Here is an 11796-nt window from a genome sequence, read left to right on the forward strand (position 1 = left end):
TGTTTTGTTTTTCTGTTCTGCTACGAGCAGCTTTGACGTTTTCCATCCAAATGGCGTACAATTTGCAGCCCTTATACTGGAGAGGTGAAAGGCAAACAAGTTGGAGCTTAATCCGGACAAGACAGAAGTGTTGTGGGTGGGTGAATCTGCTGATCTGGTTGGAGGTGTGCAACTGACTCTGGATAGGGCTGCACGCCCCCTAATGAGCCAGATGTGTTCTCCCGGCAGTTCCTATGGATGTGCAAATGTCATCAGTGGCTAGGACAACGTTTTACCAGCTGCAGCTTGTTCGCCAGTTGCAGCTGTATCTAGAGAAGGCTGACTCTGCTTCAGTAACACATACACTGTAACATCCAGGCCTGATTACTGTGATGCATTTTACGTGGGACGCCCTTGAAGACAGTCCGGAAACTACAACTAGTACAGACAGTTGCAACAGTTAGGACACTGGTGGAATCTAGGTATTAGGACTCTGCTACACCTATTCTATGCTAGTTACAATGGTTACCTATTAATTTCCAGGCCCAATATGAGGTGCTGGTTGTTGTTGTTCAGTCGTTCAGTCGTGTCCGACTCTTCGTGACCCCATGGACCATAGCACGCCAGGCCTTCCTGTCCTCCGCTCTCTCCTGGAGCGTGCTCAAGTTCATATTCATTGCATCGGTGATGCTATCTAGCCATCTCGTCCTCTGCTGTCCCCTTCTCCTTTTGCCTTCAGTCTTTCCCAGCATCAGGGTCTTTTCCAGAGAGTTTTCTCTTCGCATTAGGTGGCCAAAATATTTGAGCTTCAGCTTCAGTATCTGTCCTTCCAATGAGCACTCAGGTTTGATTTCCTTTAGGATGGACTGATTTGACCTCCTTGCAGTCCAGGGGACTCGTAAGAGTCTTCTCCAGCACCGCAGTTCGAAAGCATCAATTCTTTGGCGCTCAGCCTTCCTTAGAGTCCAGCTCTCACAGCCATACATTACTACTGGGAAAACCATAGCTTTGATTATACGGACCTTTGTCGGCAAGGTGATTTCTCTGCTTCTTACTATGCTGTCTAGGTTTGCCATAGCTTTCCTCCCAAGGAGCAAGCGTCTTTTAATTTCATGGCTACAGTCACCGTCTGCGGTGATCTTGGAGCCCAAGAAAGTAAAAACTGTCACTGCTTCCATTTCTTCCCCTTCTATATGCCAGGAAGTGATGGGGCCAGATGCCATAATCTTCGTTTTGTTAATGTTGAGTTTCAAACCAGCTTTTGCACTCTCCTCTTTCACCTCAACAAGAGGCTCTTTAGATCCTCTTCACTTTCTGCCATTAGGGTGGTATCATCTGCATATCGGAGGTTGTTGATAATTCTCCCAGCAATCTTAATTCCGACCCGTGATTCATCCAACCCGGCATTTCTCATGATGTACTCTGCATATAAGTTAAATAAGCAGGGTGACAATATGCAGCCTTGTCGTACTCCTTTCCCAATTTTGAACAACTCAGTTGTTCCATGTCTGGTTCTTACTGTTGCTTCTTGACCCTCGTACAGGTTTCTCAGGAGACAGGTAAGGTGGTCTGGTACTCCCATCACTTTCAGAATTTGCCACAGTTTGTTGTGATCCACACAATCAAAGGCTTTAGCGTAGTCAATGAAGCAGAAATAGACGTTTTTCTGGAATTCTCTTGCTTTCTCCATGATCCAGCGAATGTTGGCGATTTGATCTCTAGTTCCTCTGCCTCTTCGAAACCCAGCTTGTACTTCCGGTAGTTCTCGGTTCGCATACTGCTGAAGCCTAGCTTGTAGGATTTTGAGCATCACCTTGCTGCCATGTGAAATGAGCGCAATTGTGCGGTAGTTTGAACACTCTTTGGCGTTGCCCTTCTTTGGAATTGGAATGTAAACTGACCTTTTCCAGTCTTGCGGCCATTGTTGAGTGTTCCAAATTTGTTGGCATATTGAATGCAGCACTTTAACAGCATCATCTTTTAGGATTTTAAATAGCTCACCTGGAATACTGTCATCTCCACTAGCTTTGTTGTTACTAATGCTTCCTAAGGCCCACTCGACTTCACTCCCGAGGATGTCCAGCTCAAGTTCAGTGACCGCACTATCCTGGCTATCAGGGACATTCAGATCTTTCCTGTATAGTTCTTCTGTGTATTCTTTCCACCTCTTCTTAATCTCATCTGCTTCTGTTAGGTCCCTGCCTTCTTTGTCCTTTATCATGCCCATCTTTGCACAAAATGTTTCCTTGAGATCTCCAATTTTCTTGAAGAGATCTCTTGTCTTTCCCATTCTGTTGTTTTCCTCGATTTCTTTGCATTGTTCATTTAGGAAGGCCTTCTTGTCTCTCCTTGCTATTCTATGGAACTCTGCATTCAGTTGGATATATCTTCCCCTTTCTCCCTTGCTTTTCGCTTCCCTTCTTTCCTCAGCTACTTGTAAAGCCTCATCAGACAGCCACTTGGCTTTCTTGCCTTTCTTTTTCTTTGGGATGGATTGAGTTGCTGCCTCCTGAACAATGTTACGGACCTCCGTCCATAGTTCCTCAGGCACTCTGTCTATCAGGTCTAATCCCTGAAACCTATTCCTCACCTCCACTGTATATTCATAAGGGATATGATTTAGGTCATACCTGAATGGTTTAGTGGTTTTCCCTACGTTCTTCAATTTAAGCCGAAATTTTGCAACAAGAAGCTCACGATCTGAGCCACAGTCAGCTCCAGGTCTTCTTTTTACTGACTATATAGAGCTTCTCCATCTTTGGCTGCAAAGGACATAATCAATCTGATTTCGATATTGACCATCTGGTGATGTCCATTTGTAGAGTCGCCTCTTGTGCTGCTGGAAATGAGTGTTTGCTATGATCAGCGTGTTCTCATGGCAAAACTCGATTAGCCTTTGTCCTGCTTCATTTTGTACACCAAGGCCATGCCTGCCTGTTATCCCGGTGATTTCTTGACTTCCTACTTTAGCATTCCAATCCCCTATGATGAAGAGGACATCTTTTTTTGGTGTTAGTTCTAGAAGGTGTTGTAGGTCTTCATAGAACCGATCAACCTCAGCTTCTTCGGCCTCAGTGGTTGGGGCATAGACTTGAATTACTGTGATGGTGAATGGTTTGCCTTGGATTCGTACTGCGATCATTCTATCGTTTTTAAGATTGTACCCCAGTACTGCTTTCCCCACCCTTTTGTTGACTATGAGTGCTACTCCATTTCTTCTAAGGGATTCTTGCCCACAGTAGTAGATATGCTGGTCACCTGAATTAAATTCGCCCATGCCTGTCCGTTTTAGTTCGCTGATTCCCAAGATGTCGATGTTCAATCTTGCCATCTCATGTTTGACCACCTCCAGCTTACCTTGATTCATTGATCTGACATTCCAGGTTCCTAAACAATATTGTTCTTTACAGCATCAGATTTTCTTTTCACCACCAGACACATCCACAGCTGAGTGTCCTTTTGGCTTTGGCCCAGCTGCTTCACTCTTTCTGGCGCTACTTGGAAATACCCTCTGCTCTTCCCCAGTAGTATATTGGACATCTTCCGACCTGAGGGGCTCATCTTCCGGCGTCATCTCTTTTAGCCTTGTGATACGTTCCATGGGGTGTTCTTGGCAAGAATACTGGAGTGGGTTGCCATTTCCTTCTCCAGTGGACCACATTTTGTCAGAACTCTCTGCCATGACCTGTCCATCTTGGGTGGCCCTGCACGGAATAGCTTATGGCTTCACTGAGTTATGCAAGCCCCTTCGCCACAACAAGGCAGTGATCCATGAAGGTGCTGGTATTAGCCTTTAAAGCTCTAAACTGTTTGGGACAAGGTTATCTGAAGGACTGCCTGCGCCATACCAGTCTGCCTGAGTTTTAAATTCAGCATCTGATGAGACTGACATGTACCAGGGACAGGGCCTTTTCGGTGGTGCCTCCACATCTTTGGAATGCCCTCCCCCAGGAAGTGTGAATGCCCATCCCCTTTGCTAGCCTTTAGAAGGATTTTAATTATTTATTTATTCCAGTCTTCATTTGGTTACTTTTAGTATACCATGCTTTTAACTTAAGTTTTATCTGCTGGTGTATATGATACACATATCATTAAAATAACAAATAATTATTTGTGTTTTTAATGATATGTGTATTGAATTATTTGATTTTATGGTTTGATTTATTTTCTATTTAAAGTATGTTGTAATCTGTTTTGTGAGGGTTTCTCCCCTGAAAAGCAGGCTAGAAACCTAAACGTAGGCAGGGTTGTGAAGAAAGAGTTGGGATCTATGGTCATGCCCAGAACCTGGAATCTCTATCACAGGACAGAATATTTAGGAACACCGTGACCTTATACTCAGTCAGACCATTAGAAAATCTAGTTCAGTGTTGTTGTAACTGTCAGGGGCTCTCCAGGTTTTCAGGAGGAGACTTTTCCCAACCCTACCTGGAGATGATGAGCGTCAAACTGGGATGTTTTGCAAGTAAAGCATGGTCTCTGTCAGTTCCCGCCCTTCCGCAGCCACCATTGCTGCCACTGTGCAATCCTCCCTCTCTTCCTGCCACAGTGCAACCCTCCCTCCCTGTCACCGCCACTGCTGCCATCATTGCTGCTGCACAACCCTCCCTCCCTCTCTCTTCCTGCCGGTGTTGGCACTGGCAGGGAGAGAGGAAGGGTTGCGTGGCAGCAGCGATGGCTGCAGGGAGGGAGTGCAGCACCATGGCACAATGTTTCCTCCCTCACTGGTGCTACTGCTGCCATCTCTGCCACCGCGCAACCTCGCACAAGAGGGAGGGTTGTGCAGTGGTGGTGATGGTAGCGGGAGGGAGGGAGGGCAGTGCCACACCAGCAGGGGGAGAGAGATGGTTGTGCAGCGTGGCCCCTCCCTGTTGCCGCCGCCATGCATCTTGCTGTGGGCAGATGTCAGAGCAGAGTCTGGGGAGCCAAGCCAACAAAAGCTCATCGAGCTCTACCCCACAACTGGATCCCTCCGACATCCCTAACTGGAAACCTCTGTATACCTGTCACAATAACATAACAGCTGGAAAGAATGTGTGGCCAGGAAATCATTTCCACTACAAAAACCTGTAACTTCCAGAATGTTGCGTTTTGCCTTAAAATGTTGCGGAGTATCATGAAGAAACATCCCAAGACATGCTGGTCCCTGAGGCAAAAAAAACGTGACGCAATCCTCCTGTCAAATCAATGGCAAAATATATATGACATTGTATATATAATAATAGAATTATTATACATGTAATTGTGTAATTATAATTAAGACTATATATTATATATGGCAAAGTTATTATTATTGATATTATTTATTGGACAATTTTCTGCTCTTTTTCGGTATCCCAGAATGTGCTGCTTGAGGTGGGCTGCTTTGCCTTGACTATTGGTAGAACCATACCAGGGAGCATGATTTTGCTGTGAAATAGTTATCCAGTATTTTTTTTTTAAAGTATCTATTTTTATGTGGCTCTACAGCAATAAGGGAATGGAGCATCTGTACAACATGAAGTGCAAGAACGTGGTTCCTCTTTATGATCTGTTGCTGGAAATGCTAGATGCTCACCGTCTGCATGCCCCTGCAGCAAGGGACATGGCCCAGGGTGAAGAAAACCCCATGACCCAGCTGGCACCTGCATCCACTTCAATGCATTCCTTACCACCTTGCTATGTGAACAAACAGGAAGACGAAAATGAGCAGGAAGAGATGTGAGCGTCTGCATTTCAAGTAGCCTACAGGTTTCTGAGAATCCCATCAGAAAACTACCTACTTCAGGCTTAGCTGAACTGGTACCATGTGTAAACACTCCAATATTCACAATCACATTGATTCCCAAAACACTGATTGCTGAGATTGCTAATGGAAGAACGTTTATGATTTTGGATATAATATGGGGATTCAGAAACAATCTTCTGTGCTTTGTGTTAAACATAATACAGCTATGAGGATTCCTGTAGTCTCTTTGCTGGTATCAGACTGATAACTTAGGTGACTTTTCTAGTTGAAATCAATTGGGCAAAAATCCCAGCTGAGTTTGAGTAGGTGATGTTTACATACAATGTTTATTGGTTCCTTGGTGAATACAAAAATTCTATTCCCCCCACTCTAAAACGATGGTGAACAGCTCAGATTTTGTTAACTCTGGTCTTATTCAAATTTCAAGAGAGGAAAATTTAGAATTTACCTTTTGGGACTTTTTATTTCAGGGATATAATCAATATACAACTAGATGGAATTTATTCTCTCATATGAACATTTTAGACTGCTTGAACTGCTGTCTTCAGCAAGATATCCTTCAGTTAATTTGTTGAGGGTAACAATGAGGTGCTAGGTGACAGTGGTACCCAAAATGGGTTTGCATAGCATTACAGAGCTTATTCTGGTAAAGATGAAGCAGGTGGTTTTATGCTCACACAAGGAATTCTCAGGCTGGGCAGCTACAGAGAGAATCCAACACATGAGCCTACTAATCTTTGTAATCCCAAATTACAGGATTTCTAGTATAAAATAATATCCCTTTCATAGTTGTCTGGCAGTCACCTCCACATGGACAATGATAGGAGGCAAATGCCACTGACTGGGATTTTAGTATACATCAGTCAGTTGTGTTAATTGAGCACCTTTGGGCAGAAAGGCAATTAATACATTTTATAAATAAATATGATCCACTTCATATGTTACCTGATTCTGTATATATGAACTGGCAAAATACAGCCGAGCTTATCAGAAGTTCTGTCTGTGTTGCCAGCCCCCAGGAAGATACCACATCGTACTGGTATCCAACTTCCAACATAATCCGCCCCTCTCACGTAGAGTTCTGCCGTTTTGTACAGCAACTGATCAGCATGGGGGATGCGACCATGGGGGAGCAGCCTCTCACCGTTTGGGTGGCATGTGAATGTGGTCTTTACAAAAGTTGCACCCTAGCCATTATTCTCTTTTCTAGCAATTGTAGGCCTATTCATTGCCATCAATACTGCACAGGATAAGGAAAGTAATCTGGGCCCCTTAGGTTCCATTTAGGTAGCACAAGTAAGTCCTCATGTTTCCATTGGATGCTTCCCAGCACACAAAAACACAACTGAGCTCAACGTTGAGAAGTTACTGGTGGAAAGGAGGAGTGAAGTGAGTAAAGGACCATTCGTGGTGCACTGCAGCAGGGGTCACGTTCTGCCTTTTTTCCCATGCACATACTGACCCCAAAGTGACGAGCGCACACTTGGGGGCAGAACAGGCCTAAATCTGCAGGTGATCATCATCGACAGCTGCTTCTGTTTTACAGTTTGCGCTCCCATCCCCACCCCAAAGCTATAGCAAGCGTTCCAGCGCTAATGTTGTGAATAGTTTTCATCCCGTCTTGATTTGGCAATGCTCTCACCAATGCCTCTGTCTTGAGCTTCATTTCCAGTGGCCTTGCTTTTTATTAACGTAATTAAGTATTTGTCTTTGTGCGCTCAAGACATAAAACAAAACAAAAATGGTTCTCCTTTGAAACATCCCCAAAGCTATTGGGGACTACACAGTGCCTTGCCAAAAACTGACACATGATTATTTTCACGTGCTCATGTTGTAGCTTATTTCTGTGTTATTGATACAATCATATATTGCACTGCATGATGTATAAACATGAAGTCAAAATGTGTGTGGAGCCATATTAAAATAAGATGCAAATTTTATCCATTTTCATCCCAGTGCTTATAAAACAGGCTGCAATCCTATAATACTTTCCTGGGAGTAAGCGCCATTGAACGAAATAGGACTTACTTCTGAGTAGCCATGTAAAGGATTGTGTTATATTTTTTTTATTTTGTTTCCCTATTTTTATAAGGGACATTAAAATGTTCCATTAAATTATAAGGGACATTAAACTATTTTTATTATGGATATTTAACCATTTTTTTCAATCCACTGGTTCCTTTTAGGTAGAGAGCTTTAACATGTGAACAGAACTCCTGTGTCTGAAAGGGCTTCCCCATTCACGTCAATGGAAATGAGATTTTCATCCAAGATATATGAAGAGTGTCTTGGGGCTTTTTCTTCATTAAAGCAAAAGGGGTGCAACTGTCAGATGCAAGAGTTCTATGAGTGCCTGAAGAACAAACATGCAGAACTCTGGATTAGATTTCTCAAGCAGAAATAAACTATAATTGATCTAAACAGATAGCCACTTCTACCAAACTACAATCACTTGTACAGATCACTTGTACAGATCTAAATTAAGGCTGCAATCCTATGCACAACCTAGGAGTAAGGTCCATTGAACTCATCATTAGGACTCCACTGTAATTTTGGTAATTTACAAAACATTGAGTTTGATAAAGACCTGCTGAAATACTTGTTTTGGCTTGGGAAGTAAGCAGACAAAAACAAGACAAGCAATGTAGCTTGACTGGGGTGGGGGAAATAACACCTTGCTGCAAGAATGTGTGGTTTTCCATCTTTAGCTTTAGTGCCAATATATTTGTGGCAAGGCCAACCTGGGTGACCAAGGAGGGAAATGTATTGCTTTTTGTTAAATTTAAGGAAAATATATAGTTGTCATTATCGTTACTTTGCTGAAAGCATTGTTTTATCATTATTATTGAAAGCACCTTAAATAATGCAATGTGTGTGTTTGTATGCATATAATACATACATGCAGAGCTCACCTATCAGACAACTGAATGTAGCTGTTCTATTAACCCAGTCAACAGACTAAAATACAACAAAATCACCATATTTTGTTTTTATATTTTTTCAGCTATATTCTGTCATATGCAATCATTTGTGCCTAAGGCTTAGCGATTGTTAGAAATCATTATTTCATATCAATTTTTATATTTACAATAGTCAAGGCAGCACTAACTTAACCTAGTACTGAACACAATGAGGAAACTATCCTTTAATGAAAGAAGGACATTCAAGGCAGCTAATTATGCTTTTTTACCAAAATCCTAATAACAATGGCTCTGAAACCTATCTCAAGAGGGCAGAATGATTGGGTTAAAAATGTTTATACTTAAATTTTAAAACAAAACCACCCTAGAGATATAGGAAATGGAATATTGCTATATGCCAAATCATAACAGATCTGATTGACTTGTCTAATGTCAGTTAAGAGGCTCAGTGAAAAGAAAAGGGAATGGGGATTTTTTAATGGTGGTACATTTTTCTCCTTTTGCTAAGGGAAATTTTTCTAACTGAGCATGAAAGCCATTCTTGTATTTAGGGCTATTGGACTCTCACTCAGGCAAATCACCTCTTGCAGACAATCACCCTGATCCAATAGTGCCACTACAGATGGGCCGTGGGCTGCACATATGAGGAGGCCCTGTGGTCCGGAGGGATTCCCAGACAGCCTTCCGACAGGCAGCAGGGCGTCTTCTCCTGCTGTTGCAACATCAAGGGAAAGTGCTACCATGGTAGTGGTCAGCACCCGGAGGCTCTCGCCCAGCTCCTGCAGCACATGAGAAGACCGGAGGCTACTCCAGTGCCCTTGTTGGCCGCGTCCTGCCCAAAGGCGGTGTGATTGGGTCAGATTGCTACTCAAACTTTGCAAATAAAAATATTTTAATTTAAAACGGTGCGCTGTGGGACTGCAGCCATGACCGCCTGGCCGCCACCACCACCGCTGAGATTTTTTTAAAAACCAGGGTGGTGTGGGGAGAGCAGGGAAGCCCCTGGCAAGCACCTCGCCTGGACCCCCCTCGAACCTGATGGTGCCTCTGCCGTCATTCAATCAACTTCTTCTGTGTGGTAGAGAAATGTGCTTTTGGGTGCTCATGCCACCCCACACCCCGGAACACACAGAAAACAATCACATACCCACTACTCTGCCTCCTGCATGTAGAAACCTGTATGCGATAGTACGGTGCAGTGATATGGATGTTATCTGCCAGAGCAGAATAGCCACAAGAATTGTGAACAACCAATCTAGCCATATTTGTACCTGCATCTTATTGCAAGACTAAATGCATATTTACATCAAAGTTTTTTGTGCAGTATCGTTTATCTTCAGCAGCATTCTTCTGTTTATGGGTATCTCTGGAATGAGCTAAATGAGGAAGAGCAACTGTGCCTCCCTGGTGCTACTGGGTATGATGACTTTTGCCACTGCTGCACACAGTTGATTAAAGGATACAGATCTTTTAGTTTCAAAACATTTGAGGCAAGAATTGCTCAGTTTTTGTATAAAGAAGGTAATCTCTCACATTAGAGTTATCATCCAGTTAACTTCTTGCTAGCCTTTTGTGCTGAGGAACAATGCAAACAATCTCATTTTCCTTGATTATTAGTGTCTTGCCATCTAAAAGGTTCCCTTTGTGGATGATAAAAGAGAAGTGGGCCCAAATTGGGATTAAAATGGGAGCCAATTTACAGAACAAAAGCAGAAATAGGGCTTACCCAGCCTCTGTTCCTGCTTCTCATTCTGAAGACTTGCAATAGTTGGCTAATTCCAAACCATCCTGAGACTCTTCCCTGACCACATTCAGGCTGCAGTGGCCTCAGGACAGGAGGTAACAACCTCATGAACCACCACAATTCTTGTCCATCCTGCAGGCTGTGCCACAGACTGTGGCATATAATTATGGACCCAATCTTGCCCCATTGCAAATCAGCCAGGTCCTGATCCAGTTTTAATCATGTCTCACACTACTATTAATGCACATGTCCCCCATTCACATAACCCCCCCCCCACATCTAACCAGTTCAATGGGGCCTAGATAAGCATTGCAATGTACACTTTCATTCATATTGGTTGTACACATGGAATTCTGCTTCTGCACACAGCCCTCTCTTGCTGGATCTCGGTGCTAGTGTTTGCCATACATTTTGGTGTGAACCTGAGCCTTCATTTTATACACATGTTCTTAATGCTACTGCTTTTAATGCCAAGCTAGAAGCCAGCTTGTAAGTTAGCAGTTTTCAAGGTGCGAACACTCAAGATATTTTTCTGCAGAATCAGTCAAATGAATCGATTGCTCTGCATTGCAAGCTAGCTATTCTGAAAGCTCTTTTCCAATGTACTGTGGCTTTGTGAGTGAGTCTTCAGATCTGAAGTAAGTGCTACGTCAAGACTTGATCTTAATGCAGTGTTTTTCAGCTATCAGTCCTAACATGTACAACATTGGTGGAGTGGAATTGTGACATAAACTTTGGGGTACCAAAAAAAAAAATCCTTTTACATGAAAAGCCTTTCTGTATTGGTGCACTATCTAATTTTAATTAAAATACAGATGTATTTCTGTCTTGAATGTTGTTCTGTTTGTGATCATTGCCTTTTGAAGGGCACTACGATTTTGCACTGTCCTAAAGAGATTTTTGTAAAGAATCTAAGCTTTTTTTTTTTTGCATTCAGATGTGCCTAAACTTAAATGCTGCCATGCTGCAAGCCTGTCTTTAGTAGGAATGTTCTCTCCTGCTGTGCACCTTCAAAAAAATGCAGTGTACTCTACGATCTTGAAGTGCCCATCTAAGAATACAGCAAGGATGCTAGTCAGAGAATTAACTCAACAAGCCACTTTATGCCACCTTATTGTATATATATATTTTTAAAAATGAAGCTGTTGTGCACTACATTACCCTTTCATTGTAAAGCTTTCCCTTTATTATGAGGCTTGTGCCATAATGTATTGTTGAATTATTCTGCTCTTTTGCTGATGCATATAATTGTATAATTGATGTCTCTGTTTTGTTAGGATATTGCTTTGTTAAATGAAAGTAAAGGAAGAAATCCTTTTTATCGCACCTTTAAAAGAATGTTACAAAGAGTTTTAGAAAAAAATCAGCAGGATACCTGATCTGTCAAAATTTTCTCAGCTTTGATGTCAAAATAAAACAATGAA

At 42.6% G+C, this 11796-nt stretch overlaps 1 protein-coding gene across 3 annotated transcripts in view; it reads left to right on the forward strand.

Annotated features, from left to right (window-relative positions):
- The window catches only part of ESR1 (estrogen receptor 1), a 347108-nt gene extending 335312 nt beyond the window's left edge, over positions 1-11796 (forward strand). For 2 of the 3 annotated variants that reach the window (XM_084827850.1, XM_084827852.1), the window contains exon 9: positions 5449-11780. In XM_084827850.1, the coding sequence (XP_084683976.1) occupies positions 5449-5683 (235 nt within the window). In that variant the 3' untranslated portion in view covers positions 5684-11780. Of the gene's footprint in view, positions 1-5448 lie in introns of all 3 variants that reach the window. The other variant, XM_084827853.1, reaches the window with a different exon arrangement.

This window comes from Heloderma suspectum, chromosome 1 (genome assembly GCF_057233095.1).
Source record: "Heloderma suspectum isolate Gila_16-S chromosome 1, 16-S_ref, whole genome shotgun sequence".
NCBI lineage: Eukaryota > Metazoa > Chordata > Lepidosauria > Squamata > Helodermatidae > Heloderma > Heloderma suspectum.